This window comes from Jatropha curcas, chromosome 7 (genome assembly GCF_041381405.1).
Source record: "Jatropha curcas cultivar XTBG-Jc1 chromosome 7, XTBG_Jcur_1.0, whole genome shotgun sequence".
NCBI lineage: Eukaryota > Viridiplantae > Streptophyta > Magnoliopsida > Malpighiales > Euphorbiaceae > Jatropha > Jatropha curcas.
In genome coordinates, this window is record NC_143157.1 from 9,437,779 (window position 1) to 9,457,396 (window position 19,618).

Consider the following 19,618-nt stretch of genomic DNA (forward strand, 5'->3'; position numbering starts at 1 on the left):
GTTGCCAAAATGTGATTGATTTAATTGTAGGCAATTTGTTGCCAAAACGTGATTGATTAAGGCTTTTTAGCCACAATTATTGATTAATTGGACTTAAGCCGGACTGTTCGAAATAAAGGCAATTAACCGTAGTTATTAATTAACTAGGTCTTTTTAGCCGATATTGTCGGAGTTTGGCATGAATACCACGATTATTGATTAACCGGGTATCTTAGCCTGAACTTAATTAATTGAGGCAATTTATTTGTCAAATTCATGACGTGAATGCATTTATGCAGTTGTAGAATTTAGGAGTAGAAGAGAAATATGCATGAAGTGCTAAAATTAAATAGATAGAGTTTAATTATTACCTGGGTCAGTCGTCGGCCACTTCTTAGATCCAGATTAAGCTCCTCGTTTGGGGAATATTAATTAAAATTAATTTAATTTAAGTAACCAAGCATCACAACAAGAAAGCAATAAAAACTAAATTAAAAAAATGCAGAAAAAGCAGTAAAAGAATCGCAAGGAGCATAGGGGAGAAGGAGCGTCCGTCAACACAGACTGAGTGTCTAAAACTGAGGGCTTCGGGGCCAATTTATAGGCGAAATCGAACTGTCTCGGCGGCCGGGCCGCCGGAGCTCAGTGGCCCGGCCGCCGGAGCTTGGCGGTTCTGCTATTTTTTCGTTCTGGAGGCTTTTTCGGGAGTTCCGGACCTCCAAAAAATATTCCAGGACCAGTTCCGTGATCCTCGCAACGTCCCGGACGTTTTAAGTACCATATTGGCATACTTTCGGTGATCTTCCAAAATGGCCTTCGGTCCGGCCGGACTGTCTGCAGTCCGAGAAAATAGGCTTTTCTGAGCCTCAAAATTTGAGTATTCACAAATAGGCAAAAGTTAGGGTAGCTTGCTAAATCGAAAACCTGCAAGGGTGGTTTAGGCAGAATTTAAGGCATAAAGCGGCAATCTCATAAAGGCTAAATTGAGTGTCCTTTTCATAATATGTGTCAAAATGATTTCTCTCTTACGTATCTCTATAATAGTATGAGCCCTATAGAAGGAAAATCACAAAAGCCTATCATCTAGGCATCTATCCCTGGTCCTTACCCGTGTCAAGTGTTCATCCCTATATAATGTAGGTCATAATATATCGAAAGCCCCTACAAAAATATAGACCGAATTATCTACCTCTAGTCAAGACCCAAAAATCAGACATGGGTCAAAAGACAAAAGTCAAAATCTAACCCGATGAGTCAAAATGCACTATAGGTCTAAGAAACTTGTTTGCATAAACTTGGATGGATGTCTCTAGAGTCTTCTGAGTCACCTGAGTCCTCAAACACAATACGGTCGAGAACTGGCCCTGGTGTCGCCCTGCGTCAAACCTCAATCCCTCGAGTTAGTCTTGCTCTACGACTTCTCTCATGGTCTCTGTACTCTGAAACCCAGCCTTCTATAAAAAGCATGCAAAATCAAACCTTGCACCAGAGCCTAGAAAACAGGCATTTACATAGAAAACAGGCATTTACATGCAAACCCATCCTATGATCAGACAGACTCAACTATACCTATCTTCAACTCCTTGACCTTCCTGAAAGCAGCCAATCCAACCAGAAACCCAGAGGTAATTCAGAAATGGCTACCTAAAGCAAAACTAGACCTTGCAACCAATAACAGGCATCCATATGCAAACCATTCATAGATCAGACAGACTCATGTATACCCACCTGCATGTCCAACTGGACCCAAAGCAAATTCAGAATTCAGAATTCAGAATATAGGTATTCCCCCAACCCGTTCACAGATTAGACAGACTCAACTGTATCACCTGCAATATCTAACCTTATTTAAAAAGCAACCAAACCAAACCAAAAACCCAAACCAGTTCAACCAAACCAATCATATTCATCTCAAGCCTTGAGCATCACCTTAAGCCTTATCCTTTAGCGCCACCATAAGCCTTGTCCTTGAGCTCCCTTTTCCAAAATACCAAAAGCCTTAAATATTAACATGAGCATTTATCCAACCTTACTTGAAGCAAAATTAGGCCTTGCATCCAAAAAATAGGCACCCACGTGTAAGCCATTCTAAAATTGGATAAACTTAGCTATACCTTTCTTCGACACCTGGCCAATAAGAAGACAAAATCCGAAATACCCCGCTATAACCCACTATAAACACCTAGCCTTTTTCCAAAAGTCCAAGAAACTAAGTGATAACCTCACAAAGCGGGCAATTTTGTTATGTTATTATCGCATAATTTGCATGATTGCATGTTGTGTTTTATACATTTTACGTTTTCTCGTGTTGTCTTTTTGTTTTAAAGTGATTGTAGGAATGCAATTTGAGCAAAGGAATGAAAAGGCTTGCTTTTATAGAAAAAGAGGACCAAAAGTTGACAAAGTATGGAAGAACCTGCCTAGCAAAATTCGCAACGCGAATGAGGTCGCGTTGTAAAGGAAGAACTGACAATTCATGAGCGCAACTTGAAATGCGCGAGTGCGACCTATGTGACAGAAAGCTTAGAAGGCACCAAACATAATTTGCGAGCGCGACTTTCAAATGCGCGAGCGTGAAAATCACTCCAGAAGAGGCAGAGACTTTATAAGCAACGATCGCGAGCGCGACCTTTAAACTCGCTAGCGCGAGTCGTGTTTCCAGGAGACGTCAACTGCTGCCTTTTCACCAGAAAATCATGTCTTCCCATGCACAGGTCGGGACCTTTCCCAAGAGGAGTCATCTGAAGCACCTTTTGGTCAACCAATCACCATCATAACCAACATCCTCTTCCTCTTCTATAAATTGTAATCCAAATTAAGAGAGATATAAGGAGAAAAAGAAAAGAAAAAAAAGATGTAGAATTAGAATACATTAGAAAATAATAAAGTCGTACTTAGAAATAAGATGACGAGAGTCACTTATTATTGTTTGTGCAAAGAACATCCAAGATTCCTCGAGGTGTGATGCCCTCCGGAGGCTTAAGTTTGATTACTTCTATCTTTCTCTTGTTTTATTAAAGACTTTTTGCATGTTGTGCTTCATTATTTTTCTATGCAAAGCAACAATGTTATTTGGTTTCATTCAATAAAAGTTCTTTAAGTTATCTTTTGATCTTTGTTTAATCAAGTTTACTTAATTATGTTTTCAGAAAGAAATAATTAAGTAAAGATAAAAGAGATAGAATTCATTTAGTTGGATTTGCATGTGAATCTTTAACTCGCTTTATCAAAGTTAAGTCTAACTTATTGAAATAATCAAAGGATAAGAACTAGAATTAATATTTGATAAAGTAAGGCATTTGTTGTATGTAGAGATACATACAATAAAAAGAGTAATTCTATATCGAGAGGTTGAATTATACTTGACCACATGCGATTAGAGAATTGTTTATTGGATGTTACACGCTTTGCTATAGAAAAAGAAAATCCAATGCATGATCAATTCTTCTAAGTATTCTACTATATCTTTATCAATAGAATTAAGTAGCATATTTAATTATAGTTTAATTAGGATTATAGTTTAATCATTTTATATTTTATTTCTGTAAACATAAAATTAAGAATAAAGTAGTAAAGTGGACACAACCCGTTCCTCGTGGGATCGATATTTTTATTACTACGTTGTGATCTGTATACTTATGGGAACTCAAAAAGACGCAACACTAAGTCAGAAATGTGAAACAGTTCAGGAATGGTCATTACATTCATGAATCAAACATATGCATATTTTTCACTAACCATGGCTTTCAGGTTAGAAAATGAGCAAACAGGCAAGCAGTGCAACCAATCAAAAATAGGCAATCAGTGCAGACCATCCATAATAGGGCAATCAGTGCGAAGATTAGAAAACCATTGCAATCAATGTGGCAGTCAGTGCCAAAATCAGAGAATCAGGGCAATCATTATTCAAAATAGGGCAGTCAATGCCAAAATAAGAGAATCAGTGCAATCTAGTACATCCATTATTCAAAATAGGGCAATCAGTGCCTAGATTAGAAAATCAGTACAATCAGTGTAGTCACGGTTCAAAACAGGGCAATCAGTACCCAGATTAGAAAATCAATGCAATCAATGCAATCACTTAGGCATTAGTGCAAATGAACCAGTCAGTGCAATACTCCAAAATAAGCATTTAGTGCAACCATTCCGGAATAGGCAACCAATGCATTATTCAAGAATAGGCAATTTCTGCAATCACTCAGAATAGGCAACCAGTGTAGACCAGTCATAACAGGCAGCCAATTCAATACCCAGAAATAGACAATCAATGCAACTGGTCAAAAACAGGCAATCAGTGCAGACCATCCATAACATGGCAATTAGTGCAGGACAAAAAACTGATGCCACTTAGTGCAATCACAACTTAAGATAAGCAAATCAGTGCAAAAGTCAGACATGTCAAGAATTTAGTGCAGAACAATAAATGACAAGCAGAACAGACATGCAGGGACAAACAAAAGGTCTTGGCTAGGCCTAAACTGGGGCAACACCCAACCCATACATATTAAAAAAAAGCTACTAGAGCCTACAATTGTTTTGAGTCCTAAAATAGAAGGAAGAAGGGAGCTGTTGATGAAAGGGTCAACGACGCTTCCTTCCGCTTCCTGACTTTGCATCATCTGATTGCTTGTTGGCAAAGCTCTCCTGGGTATGCGACTCTGACAAAGTAGTCCGGTGATGGCCCATGGCAACAGACATCTCTCGAGCCCATTCAAGGGTCGCTGCAAAGTAAAGAAGAAAATGGATCAATAGTAATCCCTCCTAAAACAGCTTGAGAGAGCTAGCAACAAGAAAATTAGACTTACCGGCATGTCACCGGATACTCCGACCACTCCTCAGGAAGAGTCTCTAGGACATTGAAGTAGGTCATGTCCTTAGAGCTGATATAGGACAATCGACACTAAAACTCTGATCTAAGGCGAGTAGGCAGCCAACTGGACACAGAGGGTGCATGTGTCGAATAAGATGTATGACCTGAAGCCAAAGTCCCGGTAGCAGCAGAGGTCCCCGATGAAGGAACAACCCTTCTAGTGGGGCCAAAGCTAGCCTCCATGCCATCTAGGAGGTCGAAACACTTGTCAGGATCCATGTCGACCTCTGCACGATCTGCCGATGTAGTACACCCCCAGGAAGATATAGATTCTTGAGAATGGGTTCTTGATGATCTATCAGATGGGTCAACCGTAATGTAAAAGTAGATAGGGCCCAGGAATCATATGTACCCCCGAACTGAGAAAGGGATCAATGGGCTCCCCACGAGCTTTGTTTGTTTGATCTACTATGCCAATACCATCCAGCATGTCTCCCGGGGGATGAGCAGGAATCTAGAGTACTCCCGTCAGCTAGTGGAAAACCCTCTTGCCAAGGTAATAATGTCGAATGACTTCGTAAAATTTGTGTATGAGATAGCTCCCAAGCACGCAGTAGATGCCCCTTTAGGGAAGCCCCTAGAAACTGCCAAAACATGCACCTCTTCGTCTGTGGAAGATAAGCAACACTCGTGAGGTTAGACCAATCGTGATAGATATCATAGATTAAGAGTTACATTAGTACTCATCTGAGTAATAGTCAGGTCATTAAATCTTGCTCTCAAGGTATGACGGTCCATCCAATTATGCTTCTTCACAAAATTCAACCTAAACCAACTCATCACGAGAACCTCCCATTGACACCTCCTGGTTCGAAATCAAAGTAGTGAAAGGGAAACATAGATACGCCTAAGCCTACAAAACAGATGGTCAAAAAGGAAAAAGCAGAAGGAGAACAACTCAGAGGAAGTAATAGTTTGGACAACATACCTCCCATATGGCCACAGTGCCACCTAAGCTAGTCCAGTTCCCATGATTGTACACACTCATGTCCTGGTACATCGTGGCCATGAAGGCCCCGCCCTAGTCATATTCCCCTATTATGTCTAAGTTCACTAGGGACTGGACGAAACCAAGATCCACATGATCACCCAATCATGTGCAATCATTCAAGCTAGAATCATCAGGATAGAAGCACGAGCAAGCTGGTCAGTAGTGACCTCATCCTTATCGGCACGATATAAATCTGACACCTACTCATGCAGTACAGTACGCTGGTCTGCGTCATCAACATCACGCTCCGGCACAAAGCCAAGTAAATAAGCCAAGCGGTTAGGCCGAAGTAAAAAAGGATCCATATCAACCGGGCGATAACAAAAATGAATACCTGTCAACACTTTAAACTCGAATGGAGTCAGTGTCCACTCCCCAACCAACATGTGGAATATGTCTGTGGTGTCCCACCAGTGCTCTACCAAAGCCCTCCATAAACCATGGTAGGCAGTACCACTGACTAGCATAGCAAAGTGGTCAAGGCCAGAAGGGGATACTCGATCCCAAATTGTCAGATATCTCTAGAAGATATGTTGAACGACACTTAGATCCTTAAGCACACATCTGGAATGGATGGTCGCCTAAAATAGGTACATACACAACCACACAAATGCATAAATGTCAGTTTTCAAAACTTTAAATTCACTTCTTATAAACATGTCAAACTAACAGACTGATAGGCACCATAGTGCAAAAATATTATGTGTAATAGAACTAATAAATCATGTAGGAAAATAATAAGCACACAGGCTAACCACAGAGCATTTAGATCATCGATGCATTCAAGCCATCAACAGGGTTTTCGGGCCATGTCAAGACAAGAAATAGGGTTCCTAGATCAACTATAGAGTAATCATGCTCAAAATAGGGTTTCAGGCCAAGTCCAGACAAGAAATAATGTTTCCATAAAAACTATAGAGTAATTAGGCTCAAAATAAGGTTTTAAGACCAACTCCAAATAAGAAACAGGGTTTCCAGACCAACTAACAGGGTATCCAGGCCATCAGTAGGGTGTTTATACCAACTCTAAACAAGAAACACGGTTTCTAGACTAAGTATATAGTAATCAGGATCAAAACAGGATTTTCAAGATAAATTTCAGACAAGAAATAAGGTTTCCAAACCAATTACAGAGTAATGAAGCTCAAAACAAGTTTTCAGACCAATCCAGAGTAATTAGGCTCAAAATAGGGTTTTCAGACTAACTTCAAATAAGAAACAAGGTTTCTAGATGAACTACTAGATGAACTACTAGGGCATCCAGGCCATCAACAGGGTTTTTAGACTAACTCCAGACAAGAAACAGGATGTCCAAACTAACTACTAAGGTATCCAGGCCAACAATAGGGTTTTCAGACCAACTCCAAATAAGAAACAGGATTTCCAAACCAACTACAGGGTATCCAGGCCATCAACAGGGTTTTCAGACCAACTCTAGATAAGAAACAGGATTTCTAGACCAACTACAGAGTAATCAGGCTCAAAATAGGGTTTTAAAACCAACTCTAGATAAGAAACATGTTTTCGGAGCAACTACTAGGGTATCCGGCCATTAATAGGGTTTTCAGAACAACTGCAGACAAGAAACAGGATTTCTAGACCAACTGTAGAGTAACCGGGCTCAAAACAGGTTTTTCAAGCCAAGTCTAGATAAGAAACAAGATTTTCAGACCAACTACAGAGTAATCAGGCTCAAAAAAGGATTTTCAGACCAACTCTAGATAAGATACAAGGTTTCCAAACCAACTACCATGGTATCCAGTCCATCAACAGGGTTTTCAGACCAACCCCAGATAAGAAACAAGATTTTTAGAACAACTACAGAGTAATCAGGCTCAAAACAAGACTTTTAGGGTAAGTTCAGACTAGAAACAAGATTTCTAGACCAACTACAGAGTAATCAATCTTAAAATAGGATTTTCAAACAAACTCCAAATAAGAAACAATGTTTCCAGACCAACTACCAGGGTATCTAGGCCATCAACAGGGTTTTCAGACTAACCCCAGACAAGAAATAGGGTTTCCAGACCAACTACAAAGTAATCAGGCTCTAAACATGATATTCAGACCAACTCCAAATTAGAAACAAGGTTTTCAGACCAATTACCAGGTTATCTAGGCCATCAACAGGTTTTCAGACTAACTCCAGATAAGAAACAGGGTTTCCATACCAACTACAGGGTAATCAACCTCAAAACAAGGTTTCCAGACCAATTCTAGACCAACTACAATGTAGTCAGTCTCGGAATAGGTTTTTCACACCAAGTCCAAACCAACCACAGAATTTTTCAAATTAGAACAGGATTTTCAAACCAACTACAGACTTTCTCAAACTTATAATAGGGTATTGCAGACCCACTACAGACGTTTCATACTCATGACAGGATTTTTAGACCTATCTCGGATAATCAAACTCCTTTCAAGATGACCTACAGGGTCTCAATAGGTTACAGCTCCAATTACAGCTAAAAATTGACCACAAGGGCAAAGTGGTAATTTTCCCAATACCCGGGGACTAAAATGGTAAATCATAATCAGACTCCGACTAGGGGTACCTACAGGGTCTAAGGAGGTTGTGGCTCAATCAGAAACAAAATTGGACCTAAAATCTAAGCAGAATAGGTTTTAGGGCAAAAGTGCAGTTTTCCAAAGTTTAAGGACCTAATTGTAGTTTCTAATAAGGCATACAATTAGGGACTAGATTGCAAAAAAGTAAATTTTAAAGGGTTAATCGAATAAATATCATGCTCTGCCCGACAACCGAGATGTGAGAGGCCTAATTCTTCAAGATGAAGTCCAGGGCAGCACACGCACTCAGAGGCACGCGCCTAAGTTGCTGATCCATGTTTGTCGAACTTCACAAAAATGACTTCTCAGAGAGAGAATGAGAGAATAAGAGAGGTGATGCAAATAAGCCTTCACGATCCTCTCCCTTATTTATAGGAACTGAAGGATGACCAACTCACCCTTGCCCGGAAGATTAGACTTTCCTAGATCCATCCAAATTCAGAATGTCGCATAGCTTCAGCTAACCACGACAGATTTCCAAACACAGGGGTACCCTCTACTATGACAAAATCTACAGAAAGGACCTAAAAAATTAGTCGAACTAGACCGACTCTAAAAAAATATTCTCAAAATCAGATGAGATTTTCACAGGATGTTCCAGATATCGCCATTACTTGTCAGGTATTGTTCTCAGGTAAAACTTCCATTAAGAAATGCTGAAATCAGGGGTATGAAATCTCAAAGCTTGATCAGCTTCATTCTTTCAAGGGGCAAACTGTTGACCACTGATTTCAGCACCAAGCTGTAGAAAATTTAGATATGGTTCCAACGGCATCAACTTGACCGGACACCGTTTGGGCCTCGAACTGACCTTCGGAAGACAAAGGACTCAAATCGGGCCAAAAAAAGGGTAAAGGCGTAAACTGCCTTGGTAGCTACTCACAACATGGCCAACGGTAGTGACTAGCCCTTGGCCTATACTGGCCAAAGTTGTCGAAGGCACAGTCGTCGGTACTGGTAGGGAGGTGGCCGCCGATTTTTAGGTGGCTGGTACCGCTACATTTTTGCCTAGAAACCCCTTTTGCCTATAAAAAGGCACTCCTCCCCCTCATTTCCTCACCTCTTGTGGCTTGATTGAATGTTTCTCAATCCTCAATGACTCTCTCTCTCCCTCAAGTGCGATTCTAAGTTCACAAAGTTCGATTTTCGCTCTTCTTCCTTAGTCGAGCAAGAACCCTCTTGGTTCTCAAATGCCGATCATTTCGACGTTCAATCACACTTTGGTCTTCCTTAGACCAAAGCTGCTAGTTAATTAATTTGTTATTAATTAATTTAAGAGTTAATTAATTTATTATTAATTAATTTAAGAATTAATTAATAATACATTAATTAATAATATTATAAAGACTATATTAGGGTCCTGGTGCCCATCCTTAGCGATATTTTGGAGGAAGACTCGATTCCTTGATCAAGAAGGTGAATCGAGGAATCCCGAAGTCGCACGCATGCACAAATCGACCTCTCGACCTCGACCAGACGTAAGGTATAATCATTAAACTCAGACTTTATCAATTAAAGCTTGGTTTGTTCAGCACCTAATATCTATCAAGCCCGGTACGTCCGGAACCTAATACATGCTAAGCCCGGCGCGTCCGGCACTCAAGCCAGGTTCATTTAACACCCTTTAATCCTATTCTGAGAATGTAAAAATCCTACTGTCCTGATCGATGGTAGAACTTCATGCACCCTGATCCTCATACAAAGAGGTACGAAGGCATAACTATAGATTTCGGCCTAGGTAGAGGGCTCCTGACCAAATTGACTGGTCGGGATTTAGGGGAATGTGTCGCACGACCTATAATCCTCGATAAACAAGGCTAGAGTTGGGCTCCCCTCTGAATTACACACTTTTTCAATTATCTATGCTTTTAATGCTTCGACTATAATTTCCATGCATTATAAAGTATGTTAATGCATCGATAAAATACTAATTCCAATGATTTCTGCTATTATAACCTTCCCCTATAGCAAAATATGTGTGTACCGTTGATATGTTTGCTAGTGATATGCAAATCAATTTCATAGTGAACTTTGTTTAATGTAAAACATATCTTGTTAGTTTTAATCAATTGGAAATAGCTAAGAAAAGTTACCATAAGCTGCAAGGCAACAAAAGCATATGAGTTAACCCAATAATAAGATCATAGATTTATAGTTTAAGGAAAGGAACTTGACTTATTCAATTAACTACATTCCTAGGTTCTGGTGTTTGTATAGTTGGATAAGTCAGTTTCCTTTTCTCAATAGCGTAACAAGTTTGAATGCGAGGGCGAATTTCATTAGGGGGGAAGAATTGACATGACCCGATTTATCATTTTTAAAAGATTTTCAATTAAATTTAAATTAGAAAATTTGAGGAATATTATCATATTTATTATTTGCCAAAAAAAATTGGTTGAGTTAAAAACCAAATTGAAAACCGCCTAAATCGAGTCTGAACCGCTTAAAAACCAAGGTAAACCTTTTAGTAAACCAATTTGGATCGAACCTATTTGATTTGGGCCAAATTAGAGGATATACAAGAAAAGAAAAATCAATCAACACAAAACCTCTCTCTCCCTTCTTTCCTATCACCGAACTTTTCTCTCTCCTGCTCCCCGTTTTCGGCCACTGCTCAATGAGAGCAAGGTGGCAACCAGTCTCTTTCTCAATGTTAGACACGATTCCAGCCTTTCCTTTCATCGATCGGAGCACCAACGACACGAATGATATCTTCTTCCCTTAGCGATGCAATTGTGATTTCCGGCAAGACCAAGCGATTCCGGCGACTTGAGGCTTCAAAGTGAGCCTCGATCGACTCAAATCCTCCACGCAAATATTTCCCCTCCATTAATTCTAGTGTTTGGTTCAATCTCGCAAATCTGCCATGAACGATGGCGTTGAAGTGGTTGTCGATGTGATTTACAACTAAAGGGCTCGTTTATTCTAAAAATTGAGGCCGAATATGACTTCCTGGTAAAAATCCAATTAACCAGGTGGCTTGGTCCGTTGAAGTCGATTTTCCGGCCACTGTGCAGCGACATTTTGATAATCGGTCGGTGAGGCTTTGACGAGGCAATTGAAGACAAAATTCTCGTCCCGATTTGGGCAACGCGATGGTGTTAACAGAATTTCTGTCGATGAGTCCTAGGCTTCGATGCTAAATTTCTTATAGTATTTGGCTAAGAATTCATTGGTCTAATTTTATTGTTTCTGTTTACTTAAGCTCAATGTATAACTAAAGTAGAAATTTACTCAAATGTTAGTTTAATTAAGTAGTTAATCAATTAACTTAGATCAAAAGGAAAGTTAAATTAAAAAGAATCTGATATCTAATTACCATTTTGCTGAGCATCCATTTATTATTTATATAGTTCGAATAATGAGAACTCAGTTGTTAAATACAATTTGTAAGTAAGATACATTTAATAATAATAATTGTTTTATTTAAATTGGTAAATGTATTCAATGAATATAATGTAAATTAATTATGGATTGAGATAATTATGGCACAATGGAGGTAGGCTTTGATTGAGATTATTGCCCGATGGATGAGCTGTATATTGGATTGTTCCTTCGATTTGATACTTGACTAGACAACTATCCTAATTTACAAGGGAGATGCTGCCAAATTTTTGGTAAAATGTTTAATAAAGAATTAAACTAATTATGTCATTAACGAAAAGTGAAGTTACTAAAATTACTAGTACTTGTACTACCATTTTATTATTATTATTATTATTATTATTATTATTATTATTATTATTATTATAAAACATTACCTATCAAGGGACTATAAGCTTTATTGAACTTTATATATTAGAATAAATAAGTAAATAAAGGAATAGTAAATATAAAATTTGATAAGTTAAGATGAACAACTATTTGGCCAAAACAAATAAATAAATGAGGATTAAATTTCTCAAATTAGAATTCTTATTTAAAATTTTCTTTCTAGATGTTTATAAAGTTCTAAAATGACAAGACAAAAGCTAAAAGGGGGCTAGTCCTGTTAAGTACGATAAATAACTGTAAATAGAGTTAACTAATCTGCATCGCTCATGCATTTTACATACATGCATACTTGAATAATATGATATCTACGGGAAGCGTGCATACATATAGCAATACCATATAGGCATGCATGCCATGAGCCGCATTGAGCACATATACCAATAAATTGAAATATATGGAAATGTTGGATATTCAACACTGTATGAATAATATGAAATTTTGTGATTGAATATGACTTATTTATGATGTGCTGTGGAATTAGAATGATGTAGGTCACCCTGGGGTGAGAGCACAAGCATGGTGAGAATGCCGTCAGTGGGCCGTAAGCGGTGGAGTGGTGCCCCCTGTACACTCTATGATTTGATGTGCATCGATGCTTAATAGAAAATGAAAGAAAAATGAAAATAAGGAAAATGAAAGGAAAGAAAGGAGAATCAGACGGACTGGATCCGTCAAGCCGAATTGGGGTGGGCTCCCTGAGTGCACTTGATACAAGGATCATAGAATTATCTTTTTGAAAATTATTTTAAAGCATGCTTTGGCGATGAGCGTGATCCTTATTTATAATGGGTGATTCCACGAACTAATATCCACTGTTTGATTAATTGAACTATTGTGACTTATGTGATAAATGTGAAACTCATGCTCGCATGTTCATTCATAATTAGCCGAAGGGCTACTAATTGTATAGTATAATTACCATACGTGTGACTGTATGGGGTGAGAGGGTCATCCAACCCTACTCATTGAGTTTGGCGCTCACTCATGCCTCCTTATATTTTTTAGGTAATAGGAGGAAAGAAGAACTCTATGGGTCCAAGTGAGTTGAAACACACATAAAGAAAAATATTAATAGTTGTATTAAGCATGTAAATGTAAAAGACTGTGATTTATAGTGGATGATTCCACGAACTAATATCCACTATTTGATTAATTGAACTATTGTGACTTATGTGATAAATGTGAAACTCATGCTCGCATGTTCATTCATAATTAGCCGAAGGGCTACTAATTGTATAGTATAATTACCATACGTGTGACTGTATAGGGTAAGAGGGTCATCCAATCCTACTCATTGAGTTTGGCGCTCACTCATGCCTCCTTATATTTTTAGGTAATAGGAGGAAAGAAGAACTCTATGGGTCCAAGTGAGTTGAAATACACATAAAGAAAAATATGAATAGTTGTATTAAGCATGTAAATGTAAAAGATTGTGATTTATAGAGTTCCGCAATTGTATTCTAGATAGTTTATTATTGAATAATATGGATATATGTATTAATTATACAAGTTGTATTTTCGATACGTCTATGGAGCATTGGATTGGGCTTCGATTATGAGAATATGACTATTGGACTTGAGGCCACGATTGTGAAAAGAATGAGCTTAATTGTTTTAGGCTTACTATAGGCCTAGGAGGCCTTAAGCCCACCAACGCCCTAGCCGGTCCCACCTTGAAAACGGATCGTGACAATAACCATGTCCTTTGTTGGTCCTAAAGTTTCCCTCCTTATCTCTATTTTTTTATATATTATAAATATATTAGGTAGGCCAGGACACAGGACATAGAGATATTATATGGACACCAAATACAATATTCTTTTAAATAAAAAAAAAGAAATAGTAGTTTACAGCATGCTCGTAATACACTATACTAAATAATAAATTCATCAAATAAATAATTAGTCTCATAATAGTTTATTAAAAAATTAATATAAATACATAATCATAAATAATAAATCGTATACATAAGATCCTAATCTATCTAGATAAAATTCTAAAAGAAATACTCCCTTTCTTTTCTCTCTTTTTTCTCTAGCCTTTTAACCCTAATTTTATTTTGGGGTTGCCGCTATTTACCGGAAGTAGCTCCTACCTCCTACCTTCTATTTTCCTTTTCGCTTCATTTCTTTTTACTTTTAATCTTTTATTCACTTTAATAAACTCAGATCTGTTTTTCGTACAACAGATTTGTTCTTTTTTTGTTTTGTTATTGTTATTTTGCCTCCATATTTGGAGGTTTTAGTCCCTTCATTATGAGAGTTTATAACTAATTAAAATAATATGATATTTGATTTTATTTGGCTGCAAACTTTAAATCTTGATTTGTAAGAATGGATATTCAGTCAATAGAGCCTAGTAGTGCGGCATGTTCCTTCATTGATGTTATCGACACATAGTGACAAACTCATTTATGTTCGTCGTATGTTGCAAATTCTTGAAAAAATAATCAAGGTATAGAAGATCCATAAGACTTATTATTTTATCATCCAAATCAATTAACGGACTAGATGCTGCTACGAAGATTTAAATCTTTTGTCAAGAACAAATTCAAGTGGAAAGATCGAATATTATATTTTTTAATTATAGCTTCATTATTCAAAAGAATATGAATTCTTTTGATTTGTTAAAAATTCAGCAAATGCTGTTTTTTTTTAGATAAAAATGGAAGAGATAAAAATGGAAGGGATAGAACCACAAAGAAAGAACTAAAAAGAGGAAAAAGAAAAGATTATCCTGGCATAATCCTAGGCCAGGATGTGCCATAGAGATCCCATCGAAGCTGCTCCAAAATAGAAGGAGGATCTGTGAAAATACTGAGTGGAAGTGCAGCTGAGACTGCCATGTTGGCTAGGATGTCAGCAACCCTGTTTGCCTCTCTGTAACAATGCTGGAATTGAACTTCCCAGTTTCGTGCTAACAAAGCATGAATGGGCTTGAGCAGATTAGCAAAACGCCTAGCCTGGTGAACTGGCTTCTGGACGAAACAAAGGACCATCTTGGTATCTAACTCCACTACCACTTTCCTGCAACCAATATCCCAAGTAAGAGATAGTCCATGAAATAACCCCTGCAATTCAGTAACGACTAATGAACATTGACCAAGCCTCACAGCAAAACCAGATCTCCAAGCCCCCAGGAAATCCCTGACTACTCTGCCACAGCCGCTAAGACTTGGATTACACTTAGCAGCACCGTCTGTATTCAGTTTCACCCAACCATCATTAGGAGGAGACCAAGCTATATGGCAAATATGTTTACACGAACCATGACTATGAGTTATTCTAGAAGACCAAACAGCTTGATTTACTCACAAAAATTGAATAAAGACTGTGCAGTTTGGCAGTAACATCATACCAAACATTACGAAAGACCACCACATTTCTCCAGCCCCATATACTCCACAAACACAACCTGAGGACTGAGTAAATTTCAAAAGAAGAAAACCTGGTTGTGGATAAAAGGGACGGCCTCTCAATCCATGAACTAGCAGGCCAATTAAGAAAGAGCTGCAAGGAACTTGAGTAAAAACCTTCTCCCAAACCTGTTTTGCATAATAACAGTCCCTGAACAAGTGTTCTAGAGATTCTTCAATAGAGTCTCCACAAATGGGACACCACAGGGTTGAAGTAAAGCCAAGTCTGCATCGTTCCTTATTGGACATCAAACTTTGACGACGAAAAAGCCAAAGAATCATGCAAACTTTCTGGGCTTTTTTCAGTTTTGAAATAAACATTCAGACTTTATCCTGAACAGGGAAATGAGCTCGCTTTGCTAACCTATCAGCTGATCCAACAGTAGAAGCACCAGAAGAGGTTTCAGACCAACTGAATTCATCCCTGTCAGAAATAGTGCAGGTCAAAGAGACTGATTCCATCAACTTACAGATTGGGCTAAGAAGAAAAACAAAGATAAGAGGCCAATCCCAGCCATTATTATAGTAGAAGGAAGCAACGGGGAGATCAATTAGGCATGCTGGAACCGGTGCATAGACAACTCAAGCAAAGGCTTGTCCAATAACCAAATATCTTTCCAAAACCTGGTGGACACTCCATCACAAACAATATGCATCAAAACCTTGATGTAAGAGAGGAAGACTGTGAACAATCCCTCTCCAAGCAATAGAGGCATTGATCTTTGCTTGAAGAGCATCTAGATCAGTTCTACCTTTCATATATTTGCCACATAAAACCTTGCCCAAGACTGTCTCCATCATTAATGAGTCGCCAAGCCAGTTCAGCTTAAAAAGCCGAGTTCATCTCTCTACTAGTTTGAATTCCCAACCCACCGAACTCCTTAGGCATCATCGCACAATTCCAATCACAAGGTGTATTACCCTGACGACTACCCATAGAAAATTCTGAACCGTACGATCCAGCTCATTACAAACAGAACGTGGAATGTACACGGATTGCATGACATGATTTGGCAAGGAGGACAGGACCAATTTAGCCAAGGTGACACGACCAGCAAAAGATAATAAAGAAGATTTCCAACCAGCAAGATAAGCATTAAACTGAGCTAGCAAAGGTTCAAAATCTTTTTTGGTAACACGACTTTGGAAGATAGGAACTCCTAGAATGACCCAATATCATCAGTCTTGGACATGCCAGCTCGAGAACAAATACTATTCTGGACAACAGCACAAACATTATTAGAGAAGAAAATTTTAGATTTACCGAAGTTAACCCTTTGTCCCGAGAGATCACCAAATCTGCACAGGCAATTGAGAATGATATTCACTTGCTGTTCACTGGCTTCTGCAAAGAGCAGGAGGTCATCAACAAAAAGTAAATGACTGATGGCAGGACATCGACGGGAAACAGAGATTGGACACCATCCACCTTGCTGAACATTTTGATTAATCAAGTGAGCCAGTCTTTCCACGGCGAGAACAAACAAATACGAAGAAATTGGATCCCCTTGCCTGACTCCTTAAGTTGGATGGACTGCGTCAGATAAAGCACCATTCCAAAGTACACGCATAGAGCAAGGTTGCAAACAATTCAAGACCAATCGACACCAAAAATCTGGAAACCTGCTAGCTTCATCGTATTTATAATAAAATCCCAAGAAAGACGATCATAAGCTTTCTCGAGGTCAATTTTAAATATCATCCAGCCCTTAACACCCTTCTTCTGCTTCATAAGATGAACTACCTCCTGACGAATAATCACATTATCATGAAGGAGGCCACCACGGATGAAACTACATTGAGTTGGAGCTGGTAAGGAAGGCAGGATAGTCTTTAGTCTATTAGTCAATGCTTTGGTAACCACTTTAAACGAAACATTGCAAAGGCTAATTGGACGGAACTGAGTAATAGACTCAGGATGATCCACATCACAAAAACCAGGAGGAATAGGCTCCCCTGAAAGACTACGCAGAATGGAACTAACCAGGAAGGGACCCACTATATGCCACATTTTTTGGAAGAAAAGAGCCTGGCAACTGTCAAATAAAGCTCTCTTGATTTCCTACGCAGAAAAAGGCACACAAAGAGAAGCCAACTGATCATTAGTCAAGACAGGAAAACCATTCGGCCAAACATTAGCACTATCACCTGAATGATCGGTGGAATACAACTAGCCATAGAACGAAACAGCTGTGTTTAAAGAGTATTTTGATCATAGCACCAATCCCCATTATCGAGTTTCAAGCCAGAAATGAACTTTCTCTTACTCTTAATGATAGCAGCAGTGTGATAGAACCTAGTGTTTTGGTCACCATCAACAATCCACCGCTCCCTGTACTTTTGAAACCATAACTGCTCTTCCTGATCAAGGATGGAATTTAATTCTTCATGGAGCTTGCGTTCTAGCCGGAAAAGACCAAAATGAGGATGTTGAGAAAGTCGCACCTGGATACCCTTTAATCTAGCTAGAAGACGTTTTTTCTTCACAAAAACATTTCCAAAAACTTCAGATTTCCAAATTTTGAGATCATGAGTCATAGTCTGTAAAGCATCTAAAATTGGTGTACCCGCCTTCCATTTATGCTTGACGAAATTGGAGAACGAAGAATGGCACAACTAGGCAGATTGAAAATTGAAAAGCCTGGAAGGAGCAGTATGGGCATTCCCTTGAAGTTGAAGAAGCAATGGGCAACGGTCAGATGCATACCGTTCCAGATGGAATACTCTCACTGAAGAGAAAAGATTTAACCAAGAATTGGTAGCGACAAAATGATCTAGACGGGCTGCACGAAAACGAGTAGCAGGTCACCTTTCCACCAAGTAAATTTGGCTCCAATAAAACCCAAATCAGCTAATTGAAGATCATTCAGCCAGTTCCAGAATTGATTACAATGGGAAATAACATGAGGTCCTACCCTGTTGTATCCACCTGAACTACGAAAGAGTTGAAATCGCGCCCTAGAACCTCTGGGGGAGTGAATATGACGAGCTAGAGAACTCAAATCAGAAAAAAGAAACTTTCTATAATATTCATTGGGACTCCCATAATTAGCAGTATACAACCATGAGACCCTATTACGGATAACCTTACAATGAATGAACTGAGAGTGGGTTTTCAACACAGAAATGCTCCCGAAGGTAGAGTTCCAGAAGAGCTCGATACCGCCACTTCGGCCTACAGCCTCAACCCGAACCAAACACTCAAAACCCAAAGTCATCGAAACACCATCTGCTTTCTCACCAGAAACCTGAGGCTCGACAAGGATTAAAACCCCAGTTTTCTTCGTAGAACAAAGATTCTTAAGGTTATGCGCAGACCTCGTAGCAGCAATCCCTTGAATATTCCAGATTAGAATCGACATAAGAAGGAAAAGGAAGTAACCACAACAGAACACAAAGGGGCAAAAATTACGCAAACTGTTAACCACTAATAGCAGAGTTATTGTGTAGTCTATATGAGTATATATATATAGTTCTTAATTTATTATTATTAATAAATTATATTTTCAAAAAAATAAATGGTAAACATAAAACAAACAACGTTAACTCTCTACCTTAACATCATTAGTTAAATTTTCTCCTCAAAACGATGTTTATTATTTTCAATTTTCATTATTTTCTCCATTTCCTCTTTTCCCTTATCATCTCCAAAAGGCATTATCAACAGAGAAGAAAGAGAGGAGTTAAAAGAGAGAAATTACGGTGTGTGATTTTCTAATTTCAAAACGGTGTGTCTTACTTAGTTTTAGGTCTTAGGTTAAGTTAAACGAAGGTGATCTGAAGGGTTCCACTTTTATATTATTTTATTATAAATCTAGATAAAATTTAAATTTAGGATGATAATATATCTAAATTTGCAAGTTGAAATATTTGCGATAGAAATATCATTTTAAAGTGATATTACAACATGTGAAAGAATTTTGGGCATTTATGTTGGTTAAGCTTTGATTTAAGGTCTTTTTTTCCTTCTTTTATCTATAATTTAATTTTTTTTAAATTTTTATCTAATTTATATTTAAGC

At 38.4% G+C, this 19,618-nt stretch overlaps 2 protein-coding genes across 2 annotated transcripts; both read right to left on the reverse strand.

Moving 5' to 3' along the window:
- Positions 1 to 14,913: 14,913 nt before the first annotated feature.
- LOC149494674 (uncharacterized) lies at positions 14,914 to 17,608 on the reverse strand. Its single transcript, XM_089724398.1, has 5 exons — positions 17,221 to 17,608; positions 16,768 to 17,116; positions 15,925 to 16,021; positions 15,540 to 15,726; positions 14,914 to 15,422 (listed from the first exon to the last, which is right to left on the reverse strand). The coding sequence occupies exons 1-5, from the start codon at positions 17,606 to 17,608 to the stop codon at positions 14,914 to 14,916; spliced, it is 1,530 nt and encodes a 509-aa protein (XP_089580524.1).
- Positions 17,609 to 17,793: 185 nt separating this feature from the next.
- Positions 17,794 to 18,959, reverse strand: LOC149494675 (uncharacterized). The gene is made up of 3 exons (XM_089724399.1): positions 18,513 to 18,959; positions 18,305 to 18,448; positions 17,794 to 18,213 (listed from the first exon to the last, which is right to left on the reverse strand). Exons 1-3 carry the CDS (start codon positions 18,957 to 18,959, stop codon positions 17,794 to 17,796), a joined length of 1,011 nt encoding a protein of 336 aa, XP_089580525.1.
- Positions 18,960 to 19,618: the final 659 nt, after the last annotated feature.

Bases quoted from the DNA above. Each gene is read 5' to 3' on its own strand.
- LOC149494674 (XM_089724398.1), bottom strand. From the start codon at position 17,608: ATGTGGCATATAGTGGGTCCCTTCCTGGTTAGTTCCATTCTGCGTAGT. The intron at 17,117-17,220 runs GTTTCCAGATTT...ATCCAACTTAAG, and splicing joins AAATACGATGAAGCTAGCAG to GAGTCAGGCAAGGGGATCCA. The intron at 16,022-16,767 runs GTCATTCTAGGA...TATTTCTGACAG, and splicing joins TCCAAGACTGATGATATTGG to GGATGAATTCAGTTGGTCTG.
- LOC149494675 (XM_089724399.1), bottom strand. From the start codon at position 18,959: ATGTCGATTCTAATCTGGAATATTCAAGGGATTGCTGCTACGAGGTCT. The intron at 18,449-18,512 runs GTAGGACCTCAT...ATCTTCAATTAG, and splicing joins GTTCAGGTGGATACAACAGG to CTGATTTGGGTTTTATTGGA. The intron at 18,214-18,304 runs GTATGCATCTGA...CAATCTGCCTAG, and splicing joins AGAGTATTCCATCTGGAACG to TTGTGCCATTCTTCGTTCTC.